Raw genomic sequence first — 17,818 nt, 5'->3', positions numbered from 1 at the left:
AGGAGTAAATTATGAAGCTACTCTCCCTCTCGTCTGACTTACCTCTCAACCCCGGCACAGAATCAAGCAAGCAACTGGATTTACCACATTCCTTTGACAAAATGGAGCTATCTGTTATGTGCCCAATTGCAGCTGTTGGGTAGTTATGATCGTTCATACACAGGCAAGTATGCTGCTTAACAATGACCAAACCTTTTTTCCTACTGTCCTTTTCTATGTTATTTGTTCATTGTCGCCTCTCTCAGGAGATATAACCATATACTTCCAATTGTTGTGTCAAATCCAACCCTTACTTGAAACTAAATTGGAATCCCCTTTCTTATTTCGCAGACCCAGTAGCATCTAAGTTACTAAACTGGGATCCCCTTTCTATACATGATGTAACACTAATTCATCACATTAATCAAGACAAACATAATCCAAACAGTGGTTGTATAGAAGCAACAAGTCTATTACCATCTAGTATATTCAATGTCAACTAAACTCGCATCTGCCCAGGTTACAGGAATACAACATACTCACTACTGGCAAGAAATTTTTTACCCTGTAATTCGAAATCCTACAGAGACCCAAAAAAGGAACGAGGAAAAGCCTTGGGTTTTGGATGAAAACTCAGTACTGAGAATCCTCTGATATCTGGCAACGGGCCTTAACATATCAATTAAGCAAAAATTAAGTGCTTTATATTTGTATTCCCGCCTCATGCCACAGGTAGCTCACCGCAGTCACTGATGACAACCCTCTTCCTTGGACGGTCACCCCTATCGGTCTCCTGCGACTCAATCAATTTCACAATGTCCATGCCTTCTAAAACTTGCCCGAACACAACATGCCTCTCATCAAGCCATGGGGTCTGCAATGCACCAAAATATAAATGCACAAAAACATAAATGCATCCAATATCATGTAAAGTTAAAAGTTGACTAAAAGAAGTTCGGTTTTCTAAAATATGTTATCTAAAACATGCTAGGAATAAAATGGGCTAATGCTCTGAAGAAAAATATTTTGTTGCCAACAATGAGCACCTGAAGTGACCAACTATAATAGTTAAAATATCCTTTGACTGACCGAATTTCCTGAAGATACCCAAAATCCATAACTCTCATGTTTTATTGAATGGAAAAAAAAAAGATACAAAATGCTGGCACAACCATGTGCTATTTAGTTCCTTCTTCGTTTTAAGGTTTTAAATATACAAACTAAAAATTATTTGGTTGAATAACTGTAGCTGCACAGACAAATAGCGAGGAATAAAAGAAATTTAAAAAAAGTGTATTTGATGTTATTATTGGTTAAACTGGGCAAGGTCCAAATATGCTAAAGCATGGAAGTATTAACTAGCAGATACATGTTGCTCAAAGATATATTTTTACAAGCTCAAAAACATCAATTTTGCTGATCGCTGAGAACATTCAGAAGAAAAGGAGAAGAAAGAAAGAGCAAACAGTAAAGAAGTTAACTATTTGTTTCTAGGAATTAAGAGCAGCCAAAATGACTTCTCACGGTCAAATACCAACATAAGTATATATAGTTCTCTTTCATTGCATATGCCAGTTGCAATATGATACTATTTTAATCATGTCTTTGCATCCAATATTCAGAAGATATTCTGCTGATTGAGATTCCCACTTCACATACCTTGACAGTGCAAATGAAGAATTGGCTTCCATTGGTATTAGGGCCTGCATTAGCCATGCTAACAACTCCAGGTCCAGTATGAGTCACTGCAATTATTTGATATTTCCATCACAAAGAACATTCTACACAATTGAAACCAAGGAAACCCGTAGGCCTAGCCGCAAGAGGAGCTTGTAACGAAATTTTGAAGAGAAAAGTCACTTACACTTGAAGTTTTCATCCTTAAAGGTACGACCATATATGCTTTTACCACCGGTTCCCTGCGAATAAAACATCCCATGTATGGGGAAAAGATTACAATGTGTGGACATGGCAACTGAAAATTTTCCAAATTTGAAACTGAAAACCTAGAACGGTTCAATCTAACTAATATATGCATATTAAATATTAGAAGGGTAAGAAGTTCAAGTTGCATGGCATAACATATTCAACTGAACAAAACCATCAAATATGGCAGAAGTAGATATTCCACTGAGCATCTTCACGCACTTTTTCATGCAGTTAACTACTGACAGAAAGACTTCCTTTCCAGAAAACATAGAAGAAGCAAAAAGTTGATATCAGCAAGTTCATTACTTCATTAAAAGAACGTTACATCCTGAAGATTGATCATATCAGAATACAAATATCTTATGAAGTAACCGGCAAATCTCACTAATACAGAACTGAAACAAATTGTAACCCTTTTGGTCTCTGATTTTCCATGGTGGAAATTGGAGCCATTGCAGATCCAAAAGACAGAAAAGGATAAACCACCAATCAGAAAAAAAGATACCACTGGCCAAGGAAATCAAATTCAAGGTTTAGCATTTCTCCCATTTAAAATCTTGTTCGGATAGAAACAAGGAAAATAAAAGGCTAAATAATAAGCATCCCAAAAAATACTTCATTCAAATTGTATTACTGAAAACAATATGAACTGGGTGAAGGAAGTGTTTGAGTCCAGAAGAATGCCAATTAGTGGAACAAATAGAAAAAGAGCAAACCAAGTATTGAGACACCTACATTTCCTTTATCGAAATCACCTCCTTGAATCATGAAATCTTTAATAACACGATGAAATGCAGAGTCCTTGTAGCCAAAGCCCTTCTCACCTGATTGAAAGAAATCAGTACAAACTATAAGCAAACTGTAAATAATAGACAGTAAGTTAGGCACGAAACTCAAGAAGTAAGGCAGAAGATGATAATATTGATAACAATGATAAAGTAGTAGCAAGAATAGTAGTGATTATAACATCAGCGACAATACTAATAACATTAAATTTACTAAAGAACCTGTGCAGAGTGCACGGAAATTTTCTGCTGTTTGTGGCACATCATCACCATATAATCCAATTACAATTCGCCCAGCAAGCTTTCCAACAGGATTCCCAATGCTAATATCAAAATAAACTTTGTGTGTCACTTTGGATTGCACCTCGGCCACCTGGATTTGCATAAATACACTCAGACCAATTTATAAACTTCAACTAAGTAATAAACAAATTACGGAACACAGTCCCACAAATGGAAACATAACACAATGTTTGCTGAAAACTGAACCACAACCACTTTCTACATGTATAAAGGCTCAATCCACTGCCAGAATTCACTTTGTTACTTAATAAAAGAAAACATCTCTTGTTCCAATTTATATGACACTCTTCTCATCTTGGGATATTTGACATCATTTTATTTTTTATACTACTATGTTAACAAGTTTCAAGAATTAAAATTCACTAACTGTTTGAATTTTAAACTTTGATGTGATATTTCTTTATCAAACTAACTGTTACTTTAGAAGGCATTTGTTTGAGTTTCTTAAAGAAGTTTATGTAAAAGAGTGTTTCAAGAAATTGTTTCTGAAGAAGTTGTTTTTCTGGTATTTTTAAAGAAAGTCCTTGTCTCACTCACGAATACTCATAAAAACTACAATTTCTTTTAACCCAACCATTTAAAAGAAGAACTCCAAAGTTGTTTAAATGCCTCATGTCTTTTCTTCTACTATCACTTGTCATTAGTGTATCATACAGATATAAGTCCAATTTAACATCTTAAAATCCGTCTCCAATCAATTATTGCATATAAAATAAGACGGCATAGCAACAGTCTGCACCACATGCCGACTATGGCCTATGTACTCATCTACAAACTATTTTTACAGACGTTAAGCTCTTGAACTTAACTTGAAAGGCTATTCCTCACAGAAACCCTATATAGCATATTTACTAAGTCCATATTTGGCATATTGAATTTTGAAGAAAAAAAAGAAAAAATATACTCTCTCCTTCTCAATTTATGTCAAGTTATGCGATGCACTTTTCTTTTTAGTCTGTGCTAAAATGAATGATACCTTTCTATATTTAGGAGAAAAATAACTTTAAAATTCACATTTTAACCTTAGTGAGATAATTTATAAACACATAAATGTTTATGACTTGTTTTAGACCATAAGTTTCAAAAGTCACTATTTTTTTTCTTAAACTATGTGCTCAATCAAACAACATTACATAAATTATTACAGAGGGAGTAAATAATAAAACAACTCATAAATTAGCTCGCGAGCAAGCACAGACCTGCACTGCGGCTTGAATGGAGCCGGATAAAGCGCTGGTTTTTTTGTGAACCAAACGGTTGGATGAAGTAGAAAGGCGCAACGAGCCAGAAAAGAAACTTGACGATGAGAATGAAGATTTCACCAACTTAGGAGAAGCATATGTAGGGTTCACAGCAGCTCGAGGAGCTGAGAGTGAGCCTAAATTCGACTGTGAAAAGGAGAAATTTAAGTCAGCTAAAAAAGACAACAACAACAACAAAAATTACATAAACAACAGTCTCATCTGTACGAAATCTTTTTATATCCATTCCGCTCTAATTGGGCTCCTTTTTTTACGATGCGCAATAATTTTGTGTTATGAAGACAAATTAGAAGACGAAGTTAAAAAGTGTACTACAGAAGAATAGAAGAGAGTTTTGAGAGGTTAAGAAAAGCTCACCACTGTAGCAAATGTAGCTGCCATTGTTGCCGATTTCTTTTATCCGATAATTTTCTATACTTGTCGGAGTGACTCTACGAAGAATTAACTGTAATTATAGAGATAGAGAGAAAAGGGGAGTGGTTGGTGGAAAGTGAGGGGGCGAAGATGGGGAGGGGCGGAGATGACGAGCCTCTATCCTTTTGTATTTACCGATTTAGGTAAAGATATTTTCGACGATGACAAATGAAATGACAATACTCCCCCAATGGCTAGCCTGTGAATCGTTTTTTATCTTTTTATTTTTCATCAGCGGTTAGTAGTATCTGTTTTGTATTTAAAAAAATTCACTTCATAAGGCAAAAAAAAAAATGATCCTTACTTAATGTAATTTCATACGTAGAGTTTGAACTCGGGAACTCTGGTAAAATTTTGAAGGAATAATTATTATGCTTTTAATAATTTGTGAAATATTTTCACATACGAAAATTACACATGTTCACTTGTAGTACTTTTTTGTAACACCTCGTACATTCGTACTAGGTGTGGATATTTTAATGAGTATTAATTTGATATTTTAGACATATGAAGTCTTAGAGGGATGATTATTGAAGCAAGTAGTTATTTCTGAATCAAGATGGAGAGTGAGGTGCATAAGATTCGACAAAATCGACTAAGTTTACAAAAGATCCGTCTTCCAGCAGCAGTTAGTGAAAATGTGTAAGGAATTTGGGAAAATTCAACAGATGAAAGTTGTAGGTCTTTGAAATAGCTTTCCAACGATATATTATAGAGCCCGAACGGATCTCTTTGCAAAAAGTTATGCGCATTTTACAGAACAGTGTGCAATATGCACGCCCTGAGCGCGCCGCGCTCCTCCCGTGGCAGTGTTACAGCCATTTTGCGCAGTCAGGAGAGCGGTCAGGCCTACAGGTGTGCGGGGGCGCTCATGGGGGGTCATTTTAAAGCCCTACTTTGTCCCTCACAGCCCTAAAACATAAAAACTTGCTCTACAAAGGGAAACTCTCAAAAACCTAACTCCTTAAGGGTCCCTCCACCACCCAAGGTAAGTTCTAATGGTGATTCTAAGTTAATTTCAATTTCCTAACATCTTATTAATATGGGTAAACCCTCCAAATCATTAGATATTTGATTGGGGCATCATTGTTGAGAGAAGGAACCCCAGAACTCGAATTCAAGAAGATTGAACGTCAAGAAGGTAATATCTTCACCCTCTAATTGATTGTAGCGTTGGATTAATGATTGTAGACTACAAGTTCATGAGGTATGAGTTGATGGGTTTGATAGAAAAGTATGAACAATTATAGGTTTGGCTTGTTGATTGTTGATTTTTGGTTAAGGGTTTTATGGGTGAAGAAGAATGACATTGATTATAAGAAATTTGAGATTTTAGAATTTATCTAGGATCAAGAAAATGGCTTGTTGGGCGTAGAAACACCATTAATAAGGACTATTAAGCTTTATGTCACCAAGTGTTTGAGAAAATGCTTAAGTGACTAAAAGATGAGAATTATTGCTAATATGGAATCCCTTTGACTTGTATTGATATAGATTAAAGTTGAAAGGGTTGGCGAATGTTGTATTACGCTCAAGAGCAGGAAGTTAAGGTATGTAAGGCTGACTCTCTATGTTTGGGAATTTTAATGATTCTCCCTACACTACGTTTCTTTTACGACATTACCAATTGCCTCAGAAATATAGTTAAGCCTAGTTCCTTAATAGTTGTAGAACTTCTATTCTCTAGCTTCATAACTCGTTCACCACTTTCATTCTGAACGTTGTGAGCTTAGTGCGTATTCAATATAGACTTGGGTTTGATGCCCCCGAGTCTTAATATAGATTACTCAGTATGCCATAAATAGTTGAAGTTTTAGTGTTCATAATCAGTTCAAGAATACATGTCTCAGTCTAGTCCTATACAGTATTCCAGTATTATGTAACTCAGTGTGATCCAGTATTCTAGTATCATGTAACTCAGTGTGATTCAGTATTTCACTATCATGTATTGCAGTTTGATTCTCAGTTCCTGAATGTTGAATACCTGTATTTGGGCCCGAGACCGTAGTTTATATGCTTTATGCATGTTTGGCCCTGAGGCTGTAGTTTATGCTTTATGCATGTTTGGGCCTGAGGCCGTAGTTTATACTTTATGCATTTTTGGGCCTGAGGCCGTAGCTTGTGCACATATATATTGGGCCCGAGGCCGTAGCCTATTCAGATAAACAGGTTGTTCATCATTCAGAGGAGGGAGTATTCATATCCTTACTTCCTTTGTTCTGTTCAGTTATTGGTTATCATTTCAGTTACCAGTTATCAGTTCAGTTATCAGTTATCATTTCAGTTTCTGTTTCAATAGTATCATTTCAGTACCAATTATTAATTCTCAGTTATCAGCTTAGTTTCAGTTTCAACATTTATAATTCTTTCTTTCAGTTCCTTTACATACCAGTGCAATTCAAATGTACTGACGTCCCGTTTGCCCAGGGCCTGCATCTCACGATGCAGGTAATGATTTACAGGTTGATGATTCAGAGCGCTAGGATTCTCATACCAACTATTTAGTGATCCCAGTTCTTTCGGGGCATTATCTTTACTTTACAGTCTTTCAGTATTTACAGACAATCAGTGTTTTTAGTACTTCATTAAAGGCTTCATAGACTAGAGTAACAGTTAGATAGAGTCTCAGGCTTTTCATGTTAAACTATGTTGGCTGCAAATATGTTTCAGAATTGTATTAGTATTTTCGCATTCTTATCTATATCATCCAGACTTTTAGTATATCAGCATGTGTTAGTTTATCTTCCGCATTCAGTATGTTATGATATCACATGTTGATTCAGCCAGCCAGTTGGTTCGCTCGGTCACATGTAGTCAGGCACCGAGTGCCGTGTTACGTTCAGGCCCAGGTTCGGGGCGTGACAAAGCTTGGTATCAGAGCACTAGGTTCAAGAGTCCTAGGAAGTCTATGAAGCCGTGTCCAGTGGAGTTTCCTTTATATGTGTGTGCCGGCCACTCATATAAACGGTTAACTACCAAGACATCCAGGATTGTCTCACTCCTTTCTACTCTAGATAGTGCCATGAAGCTTAGACCAACAATTAACCTTATGTTCCTATCGAATTCCATACGTATCTAATGCCCAAGCGATGGCCAAGAAAAACCTAAGGTACTAGAGAGGATAATTGCCCATTGGGGTATAATTATGGAGTACAGGTTAGTAAATGTGAGACTTGAGAGGATGTTAAAAGTGGGATGTAATGGATAGTAGTACACATTAGAGCATAACCTTATCAGAAAGTACAAAAGCAATTATCATGTCTTATGGTTATCAGTTAATCTTAGTTACCAGTTATACAGTCTTTCAGTTAGCAAGTTTGTTGTCATTCAGCACTCCAGTATTCAGATATATGTTTACCAAATACTCCCTCCATTTCATATTAAATGAGGTACTTTCCTTTTTAGTCTGTTCCAAAATAAATGACACATTTTTAAATTTGGAAATAATTCAACTTTAAACTCTTTTATTTTACCCATTTACCCTTAATGAAAAGCTTTTATAGCCATACAAATGTCATGGCCCACAAACTATTTATCCCTTAAGCTTTTAAGACCACAAGTTTCAAAAGTCTTCTTCTTTTTTCTTAAACTCCGTGCCGAGTCAAACTACCTCATATAATATGAAATGGAGGGAGTATCTAATTTTCATTGTATCAAAATCCTGGTGACTAGTGAGTATACGATGATGCCTATGGGTGCTAAAAGAAAATGTAAGTAACAGTGATCATAGCAAAATCTTCGCATATTTTAGGTCTGGATTAAGACCAAGACTCACCGGAGGGCGCATGAAGTGATTTATCAGATGATGGTATACTTTGAAGGATAAGTTTGTACATGGTAGTGTACTCGTATGTATTTCACCTCCAAGAACAACTTCATTTAATTTTTGAAAATGGAGCCACAAGTTGGATGATTATAGTTCAGATGTTAGACCCTAACATTGGTCACTATAGTTTGGACAGAAAAGAGCCTAAGTGTAAAATACTTACGAGTCAAAAACGATTGTTATTATTAGAGATGTATTTTTCGTAGAACTCATGCAAATGACTAGAAGATATGATGTATGCAGTGAGAACCAAGAACATCCAATATTGAATTTCAGGGAATGATTTTAAGTTGTTCATATTTATTCAAATCAAAACTAGAAGTACCACGTTAGTAAGTTACTATAAGAAGCAGCTATTGATGTAAGATAAAAGATACGGTAGTTCCCCCTTAGGTTATGTGACTAAATGATTACCCGGGATGTTTAGTATTGTATAGAAAGTTTGGGGTTAGATATTCCAATTTCATTTAAGGCAGATGAATTCCCTAAGTGTGATCCATGCACATAGTTTAGAAGGAAAAAAAGGGATAGTATGCGACCGTAGAACAGGGCCGGATGGTGAGGGAAGTTAGAATAACCTTATGCCTTACTTTAGTTATCCAAAGTAGAACAAGAAAATGTGATTCTAGCAGGTGTTTAGTAAAAGAATATTAAGTAAGTTTTGAGTTGATACAGTGAATTAGCACTTTCAGCAGAGCTAGTAGAGGTACAATTTGATTCACTTAGCCAGGTTAACTCTAGTGAGTGGATGACAGTTTGAAATACCGGACGTGTATTAGAACCCAAATAGTTTAAATTAAATCCGAAGTACAGTGATAGTGGGAAAAATAATCATATAGCAATAAGAGAGCAAACTCTAGAAGAATAGCCTTTAGGAATTATCGAAATGTGGTTTCTCCAGGATTGACAGTGTGAACAGAGTTAAATTATTAAGATTGTGTATGATAATTGTGAATACATTAGCTTTCCGTTAAGTGAATAATTTAGTTTTTCCTAGTAAGAAAGATTTCTTAGAAGTAGGTTGGAAGATGAGTCGTCATTGACGTAGAGTGCAAAGAATTACAGAAAATAAGGAAAGTTATTTGAATCCCCAAAAAAAAAAAGACTCCCCAAGTATAAGACCATTGGTCTAAGGGGTGATGTGAAAACCATCAGTAAGTCCAGATGGAGATTTGAAACTCGAATAGCTAGCATGGGATATGAAAAAGAAAATCAGTTCGGTAATGAGGAAAAATTGTATAATTACCACAAGGATTATGTCTAGCATGTGTAAGAAACACAAAGTGATTAGAATGATCACCGAGCTTAGTATTGATGATAAAGTAATCGCAGAAAAGCTGTAAAATCATGCCTGTTTATGTGTTATGAGGGTAGTGCCATTGCACGGGACTCTAAAATTTAGAGTACATGTCAAAGATTTAGGTCACAATAATGCTATAAGTGTTTTCAGGAAGTGCTTAAATAGATAAAGTGAGAGAAGTATAACTCATGATTGAGGTAGACAAGAGAACTCTGGTGAAAGAAGTTCACCAACCAAGATAGGAGTTCGACTTCAGACTTCGAAGATAACGGAGTTGTTGTCTAGAACAAGACGTGTTCCCCATTAGTAGCTGAAGAGAATGAGAAACAATTTGATGATCCCTACATGTTGCAGTTGAAGAGGAGATTTACAAGTATAAAACGATGGCTTTTGAATAAGGGGGAGATATGGTACTTTGAGGTACCAAGACAGATTGTGTGTTCCAGACATAGATAGACTTAAAAAGGGAAGATCATGTTAGAAGCCTATAATTCCTGGTATTCTTACCATCCAGGTTGCCCAAATATGCATCATGACCAAGGAGATTGATTGGTTGAACGACATGAAAAAGAACGTTGCAGACTTGCGGCCAATTGTCTGAATTATCAGCAAGTGAAAGTCGAGCAGCAGAAAGCCTAGTGTTTTATCACATAATACATATTTTGAGTGGAGATGGTAAATATGAAATTTATAACGGGATTATCTTTCTCATTTTAAAATCATGATTTGATTGGACGATTGTAAATCGACTTACCAAGTCAGCACATTTCTTGCCAGTAAAGACTACAGATTCAACAGAAGAATATACCAAGTTATACATTCAGGAAATCGTCTAACTGCATGGGACTCCGTGGTCCGTCATTTGGGACTGTGGTGCTCAGTTCAAAATGAACTTTTAGAAGTTCTTTCAAAAATGAGTAGGCACAAGTTTTTCATCCTCAGAAAGATGGCCAGGCAGAGCGCATTATTCAAACAGTTGAGGATATGTCCTTGATGTTAAAAGTAATTGGGATGATCACATACCTCTCAGTGACCTTGCTAATAATAACCCACCATTCTAGTATCAAGATGGCACGTGCGAGACTCTGTATGGGCAAAGGTGTAGATCGCCAATTGGTTGGTCCAAAGTTGGTGAAGAGGAGTTGTTGGGACCAAATTTGGTCTATCAGACTATTGAGAAAGTTAAGTTGACTCAAGAGCATTTGAAGACGGCTCAGAGCCGCCAGAAGTCCTATTCGAGCGTTCGGCATAGAGACCTAGAGTTTCAAGTTGATGATTGGGTGTTTCTGAAAGTTTCGCCTATGAAATGCGTTATGAGATTTGGGAAGAAGGGGAAGTGATAGTTTTTCAATATCTTTGCCTTGTGTTTTGATGATCTAACAAACTTAATGTCAAGAACCAGATAGGGAACCTGCCTCACTTGGATTACACTGCATCTAACGGATTCTAGCCAAATGTGAACTTGCTACAGTTTCAGGAGGTAGGAACCCAGACAAGGACCTGATACTCTTGTGGGTTCCTCACGGCAGTACAAAGTCAATTGGACACAGCTGGAAACGAAGATTATGCCGCACTGCACTGTTTCCAGCGCCCACTCATTCTTTGACCAACTCAAGTGCTCACATCACTTCAAGTGATCATTCTCAAGGTGTACCTACAATGAGTCTATACAAAGCATCATTCAAGTTACTCAACACAAGACAATCTGGACGGTGTGCACAAGAACCAGATCAGGAACCTGATCCCTTGGTACTTCTCTGACAAAAGTCCAAGTCAACTATACAGCTGGAATGCAACTGAGTGACTGATCGCAACTGTACAAAGAGGAACACAATAGGGACCTGGTCCCTTAGGGTTCTCTGACAGAAGTACAAGTCAACTACAGCTGGAAAGCAATTGCAGAAAGTGACTGACTGCAATAGTACAACAGACAGTGCAGCAGTCACTTCCCATTGAGATTGGACATCACTAAGGATGTCTTGTGTAGTATAAACCTTATGCAAGACACAAATTTCAGGTTCCAACGCTTGCAAACTCAGAAAAGTAAAATATTCTCTCAAGTGTTCAAGAACCTCTCTCAAGAACAAAGCTGTTGCAACCTCAAGGACCTGATCCAAGATCGAAGATATTTTAAGTCCTTAGGTTTGTAGAGTCTTTGTAATTTGTTCTTCATTGTAACTCCTATCCAGCTTTCTTAGAAGCATTGATTAGGTTGAGTCAAAAGAAAAATCCTTTGTAACCGTAGGGTGACAAAGTAGCTTGTGGTGGAAACATCACAAGTTAGTCAAAGCCTTTGTAATCATAGTATGACAAAGTGGCTTGTGGTGGAAATACCACAAGTTAGTCAAATTCTTTGTAACTAGGATAGTTATAGAGTGGATTGTGATGAGAGCATCACAAGTTAGTTGAAGTCTTTGCAATCGGAAGTATTGTAAAGTGGCTTGTAATAGGGAGATTGCAAGTTAGTGAAGTTAAAAGCCTACAGGTGTAGGTCGTGGTTTTTTGATCCCCTTGTGTGGGATTTTTCCACGTAAAAATCCACGGCCTTATTTACATTCAGCTTTACTAGCATTCATAATAGAACCCGATAAAGGACCAGGTACTCTGCTATTTGGTGGACTCACACAAACTTAGCACTGTACAAACTGATATAGGACCAGATCCCTATACAGTTTGGTTCATCTACTTTCAGAGGAAACACATAGAGAACCCAGTTCTCTATACAGTCTGGTGGACGCACAGTCTCTAACAGAAAAACACATGGGTTGCCTCCCAAGAAGCGCCTGATTTAACGTGGCAGCACGACGCATGTTACCATCCAATCATTTGAGATGAAGAAGTTCCACCACATGGCTATCATCAATTTTTCCCAAGTAGTGCTTGACCCTGTGCCCATTAACTCTGAAAATCTCATCATTTTTGTTCTTCAAATCAAGGGCACCAAACGGAGTCACAAACACCACCTCAAAAGGTCCACTCCATTTTGACTTAAGCTTTCCCGGAAACAAACGTAACCGAGGGTTGAACAAGAGAACCAGATCACCCACTTTAAACTCCTTGCCACGAGCATATTTATCATGAAGGTACTTCATCTTGTCCTTGTACAAGGAATAACAGGAGTAGGCATGGAATCGGAATTCATCAAGTTCATTGAGTTGCTCAACACGGAGATTTGCTGCCACATCCCATTCAAGGTTCAATTTCTTCAAAGCCCACATGGCCTTGTGCTCTAACTCAACCGGTAAATGGCAAGCTTTCCCAAACACCAACCAGTATGAAGACATACCAATCGGAGTCTTGTAAGCAGTTCGGTAAGCCCATAGAGCATCATCCAACTTCTTAGACCAATCAGTCCTATTTGCATTGACTGTTTTAAACAAAATGCTCTTGATTTCCCTGTTAGAGACTTCAACTTGGCCACTCGCCTGAGGATGATAAGGAGTAGACACTTTGTGGTTAACACCATACTTAGCAAGCAAGGTGTCAAAAGCTCTATTGCAAAAATGCGACCCTCCATCACTTATGATTGCACGAGGAATGCCAAACCTTGTAAAAATGCTCTTTTTTAGAAATGCAACCACACTCCTAGCTTCATTGTTGGGCAAAGCCACGACCTCGACCCATTTTGAGACATAGTCAACTGCCACTAGAATGTAGGTGTTCTTGCACGAGCTTACACATGGGCCCATGAAATCAATACCCCACACATCAAAAATATCCACTTCTAGAATGGTGTTGAGAGGCATCTCATCTTTCTTCGAAATACCACCCGCTCTTTGACATTGGTCACACCTCTTCACAAGATCACTTGCATCTTTATACAAAGTTGGCCAATAAAACCCACAACTCAGAACTTTCTAAGCTATCCTCGCCCCTCCATGATGGCCACCATAGGGAGAGGAATGACAAGCCTCTAAGATACTCGACTGCTCCTCCTCAGGTACACACCTCCGGATCACTCCGTCGGTGCAAATCTTGAATAAGTACGGCTCATCCCAATAGAAATCCAAACTATCCCGTTTTAGCTTCTTCCTTTGGCTAGAAGAGAGCTCACACGGGATGATGCCAGTCACAAGGTAATTAGTAACATCCGCAACCATGGCATATCACTCATTGACACAGAAAGTAGCTGCTTATCGGGAAATGCATCATTGATCTCTAGGCCATCACACGGCCTTCCTTCCTCCTCCAAGCGGGACAAGTGATCCGCCACTTGGTTTTCACTACCTTTCCGGTCCATAATTTCCAAATCAAACTCTTGAAGTAACAAGACCCATCGCATCAGTCTAGATTTGGAGTCTTTCTTTGTCATCAAGTACCTAAGAGCTGCATGATCGGTGTGCACTATGACCTTGGCTCCCATAAGATATGGCCGAAATTTTTCCATTGCGAACACAATAGCCAACAACTCTTTCTCAGTTACCGTGTAGTTCCTTTGTGCCTCATTCATTGTTGTTCGCGTAATACACTGGATGAAACATTTTGTTCACTCTTTGACCTAAAACTGCCCCAACCGCAACATCACTCGCATCGCACATGAGCTCCAAAGGCAAGCTCCAATTGGGTGCGGTAATGATCGGGGTGGTGGTCAACTTATGCTTGAGAAATCCATAAGCTTGCATACATCCCTCATCAAACACGAACTTGGCATCCTTTTCTAGCAGCTTGCACAAAGGATTCACTACCTTCGAAAAGTCCTTGATAAATCTCCGGTAGAACCCCACGTGCCCAAGAAAACTTCTAACCCCCTTGACAGAAGTGGGGGGAGGAAGCCTTGAAATCACCTCAATTTTGGCTTTGTCAACCTCTATACCATGCTTTTAAATTTTATGACCCAACACTATGCCCTCCTCAACGATGAAGTGGCATTTTTCCTAATTTAACACAAGATTGGTGTCTTCACACAGGGCCAACACTCTATCCAAATTTTTCAGGAATTCATCACATGAATCACCCACAACACTAAAGTCATCCATGAACACCTCCAAAATATCTTCCACCATATCGGTGAAAATGGCCATTATACACCATTGGAATGTCGCCGGAGCATTGCACAACCCAAAAGGCATCCGAGAAAAGGAATAGGTGCCATATGGACAAGTGAAGGTTGTCTTCTCCTGATCCTCCGGAGCAATCAAGATTTGGTTGTACCCAGAATATCCATCCAAGAAATAATAGAAGGCACGCCCAGCAAGACGATCAAGCATCTGGTCAAGGAAAGGCAATGGGAAGTGATCCTTGCGGGTCACCTTGTTCAGCTTGTGGTAGTTCATGCACATCCTCCATCCGATCACTGTCCGGGTTGGAATTAGTTCATTATTAGTATTGGTCACCACGGTCATACGACCCTTCTTCGGCACACACTTCACCAGTTTCTTCTTCTTTAATAACGGCGAACTCGCCGGGAATGCCGTAACACACACACACGCACGAACAGTAGAGAGGACATGGAGCCGACCGCCGCAAATCACCCCAAATAGTCCATTCCCACGACTGTTCCGGTGCCNTTTGGGTGTAAGCACTGCCTGGAGTTCATGAAGCTCCTTGGAACTTTGACACACCCAAAGATGAGAAAGGCTTTGGAAATCTGATCTTTGGAAGTTGGTTTATTTCATGTTTCAGACTAGGAGTCTAAATTAGGCTCTCCTTGGTTGGAATTTTTTCTGATGTAATTTTCTTTACTTTTTTCTGGATTCATTCAAGTTGTAATAATCTTGTAATAACTTATGGGGTGTATAGTAAAAATGGGGGAGGGTCGCTCATGTTATGCATATGGGGTAGATATCATATTTTAGGTCTTTACTTCTGCAATCACAACCTTTTCGTTTATGTATCTGCATACAGAGATCCTGCCTATAAGTTGTTTCATTACTGCATATAGAAATCCTGCCTATAAGTTATGCATTTCGTTAGAAATCATGTATATAAGTTTCTGCATTCCTACATTAGAGACCATGTCTGTAAGTTTCTGCATTCCCACATTAGAGACCATGCCTATAAGTGTCTGCATTTCCGCATATAGAAGTCATGCCTATAAGTTTTTACACTTCTGCATATGCATATGTCACTAGGCTAACAATCTATGGGTTAAAGATTAATCAATCGCATCCTAGATACCATGCTTATAGGATTCCTGCACCTACGTAACCGTTTTAAAAATCAGTAACGCTTAGAATTCATGCCTATAGGAGCAATCGTTTAAATCTGATTCATCCGCGAGTCTAAAATCAGTGATAATGTCATTTAGTATCTGCAGAATTGGTTTATTTCTAAAATCAGTAATCCTTCCTTAAAATCAGTATGCTTTACCTTGTTAGATATCATGCCTATAGGTCTCACCTAGGCAAACCATTAGGTAACTAATTAACTATAGCAGTCTTTAATAATTACAACCAGCAGGCAGGCCTAATTTGGACTTCTTATTTGAAAATATGTGATAAATCAGCCACCCCTTTAGCGTTTAAGTTTAATTAAGGACCTAACCAGTACCTGTAAGTCATGCTAAACAATTCGTTGCTTTGAATGAGGAGGCCTATTTGAGCCTTTAACTGTTATGTGTTTCCCCTTTTACTGCTTTTATGTGTTTTGTTTGCCGCACTAGACTTTTGTCCTTTTAAAACTTTGAAAAGCCAATCTCCCTTCCCTTTAGGATTAGTAGTCCCAACTGCCTCCGGGACTGATAGGATTGGGGCGGGTAATAGCATGCAAAAAGTAACGAGACGATTCCACGATTTAATACCTTAACGGAGTGGGTAAGGGTATACATGGATATGATGATCACGCGATAGCACCACGTGTATAAATGGTTGCCGGGTGTTGTGTGGGGTGATCCATGTTATGTATAAACCTAGGACCCCCTCCCTCTTTTTTTGTTTACTTTCTTTTCTTTCTAGAACTTTTTTTTTAGAAAAGTTGTTAATTTTTCAGTTCTCTAAACTTTTTCTTTTACTTCAATCACTAAAAAATCTCTTTTAATTATTTGATTTCCAGCACCGTTTCTCCTCCAAACCTCCGCCTCTTTTATTCCCTTTGTTTGATTATTTGTACCAATTATTTGACCCCTTTTTCCTGCACTTGTATATCCCTTAAATAATTATGAAATCGCCTATCTCCGAACTTCAGCATGTTTATTTAACTTTTATACTTCCTTTGTTTGGAATCGTTATGTGAAAGCTGTCTTGTATGTTTACTTGTTGTTTATATTTAAAGTCACAATTATTGCATGGCCGGGAACCACACTAGTGGATGTTGGGGGGTGCCTAACACCTTCCCCCCGAGATAATTTCAAGCCCTTACCCATTCTCTGGTTCTTTTTTTTAATTTTTATTCTTAGTGTCCTAATGCACTCAATCATTAGGTGGCGACTCTTCTAAATTGGAAACCCGATTCCCAAAAGGAAAAGAGTTGTCCGCCCAAATGTCATAAACCCGACTTCGCGAGAAAAAGGGGGCATCGACAACATGGCGACTCTGCTGGGGATTTCTTTATGGCTTTTACCATTTTCATGCTATTTGTGACTTTATGCTTCTTTATATGCCTTTATTTGTTTAAATGCCTTTAAATATTTATTCCTTCCTCCACTACGAAACTGACTTGGCTCTTCATTTCTTTTCTTTTATTGTTTTCCTTTACCGCTTTCTTTCAATAATGTTGTAAATTATGAGAAACTGTTGTAATTATTATTTTATGAACGTGAAAGTACATGACAACTTGTTTAGTTATTGTAATTGCATTCTTCAACATCATATTCCACTCGTGCCAAACAAAATACCATAGCAACGCTTATAATGAGTGGTTGCGCCCTTCCAATATTATCACCCCCTAAATCCGGCAAAGGCATATTTGCGGTAAAACCAGTCGATCAATGGTGTAGTCGACGATTCCGCGCCTTTCCCTCTTGAGTTGTCCGCTCAAGGGTACCAGTCTAATACCCCATAGAAACCATTTCTCTTTAAATTATGCATGAATCATGGTCAAACTTAGCCGAGTCAGTTATGTTGTCCGCACAATGACTCTTTAA

General features: G+C 38.2%; 1 protein-coding gene across 1 annotated transcript; it reads right to left on the bottom strand.

The window, feature by feature from the left end:
• Nucleotides 1-381: 381 nt before the first annotated feature.
• Nucleotides 382-4,905, bottom strand: LOC109205327 (photosynthetic NDH subunit of lumenal location 5, chloroplastic). Its single transcript, XM_019368034.1, has 7 exons — nucleotides 4,616-4,905; nucleotides 4,196-4,384; nucleotides 2,916-3,066; nucleotides 2,644-2,732; nucleotides 1,844-1,898; nucleotides 1,639-1,724; nucleotides 382-853 (listed from the first exon to the last, which is right to left on the bottom strand). Exons 1-7 carry the CDS (start codon nucleotides 4,637-4,639, stop codon nucleotides 701-703), a joined length of 747 nt encoding a protein of 248 aa, XP_019223579.1. The 5' UTR covers nucleotides 4,640-4,905; the 3' UTR covers nucleotides 382-700.
• Between the last annotated feature and the right edge of the window lie 12,913 nt (nucleotides 4,906-17,818).

This window comes from Nicotiana attenuata, unplaced genomic scaffold, assembly GCF_001879085.1.
Source record: "Nicotiana attenuata strain UT unplaced genomic scaffold, NIATTr2, whole genome shotgun sequence".
NCBI lineage: Eukaryota > Viridiplantae > Streptophyta > Magnoliopsida > Solanales > Solanaceae > Nicotiana > Nicotiana attenuata.
This window is presented reverse-complemented; position numbering and strand designations above follow the sequence as displayed.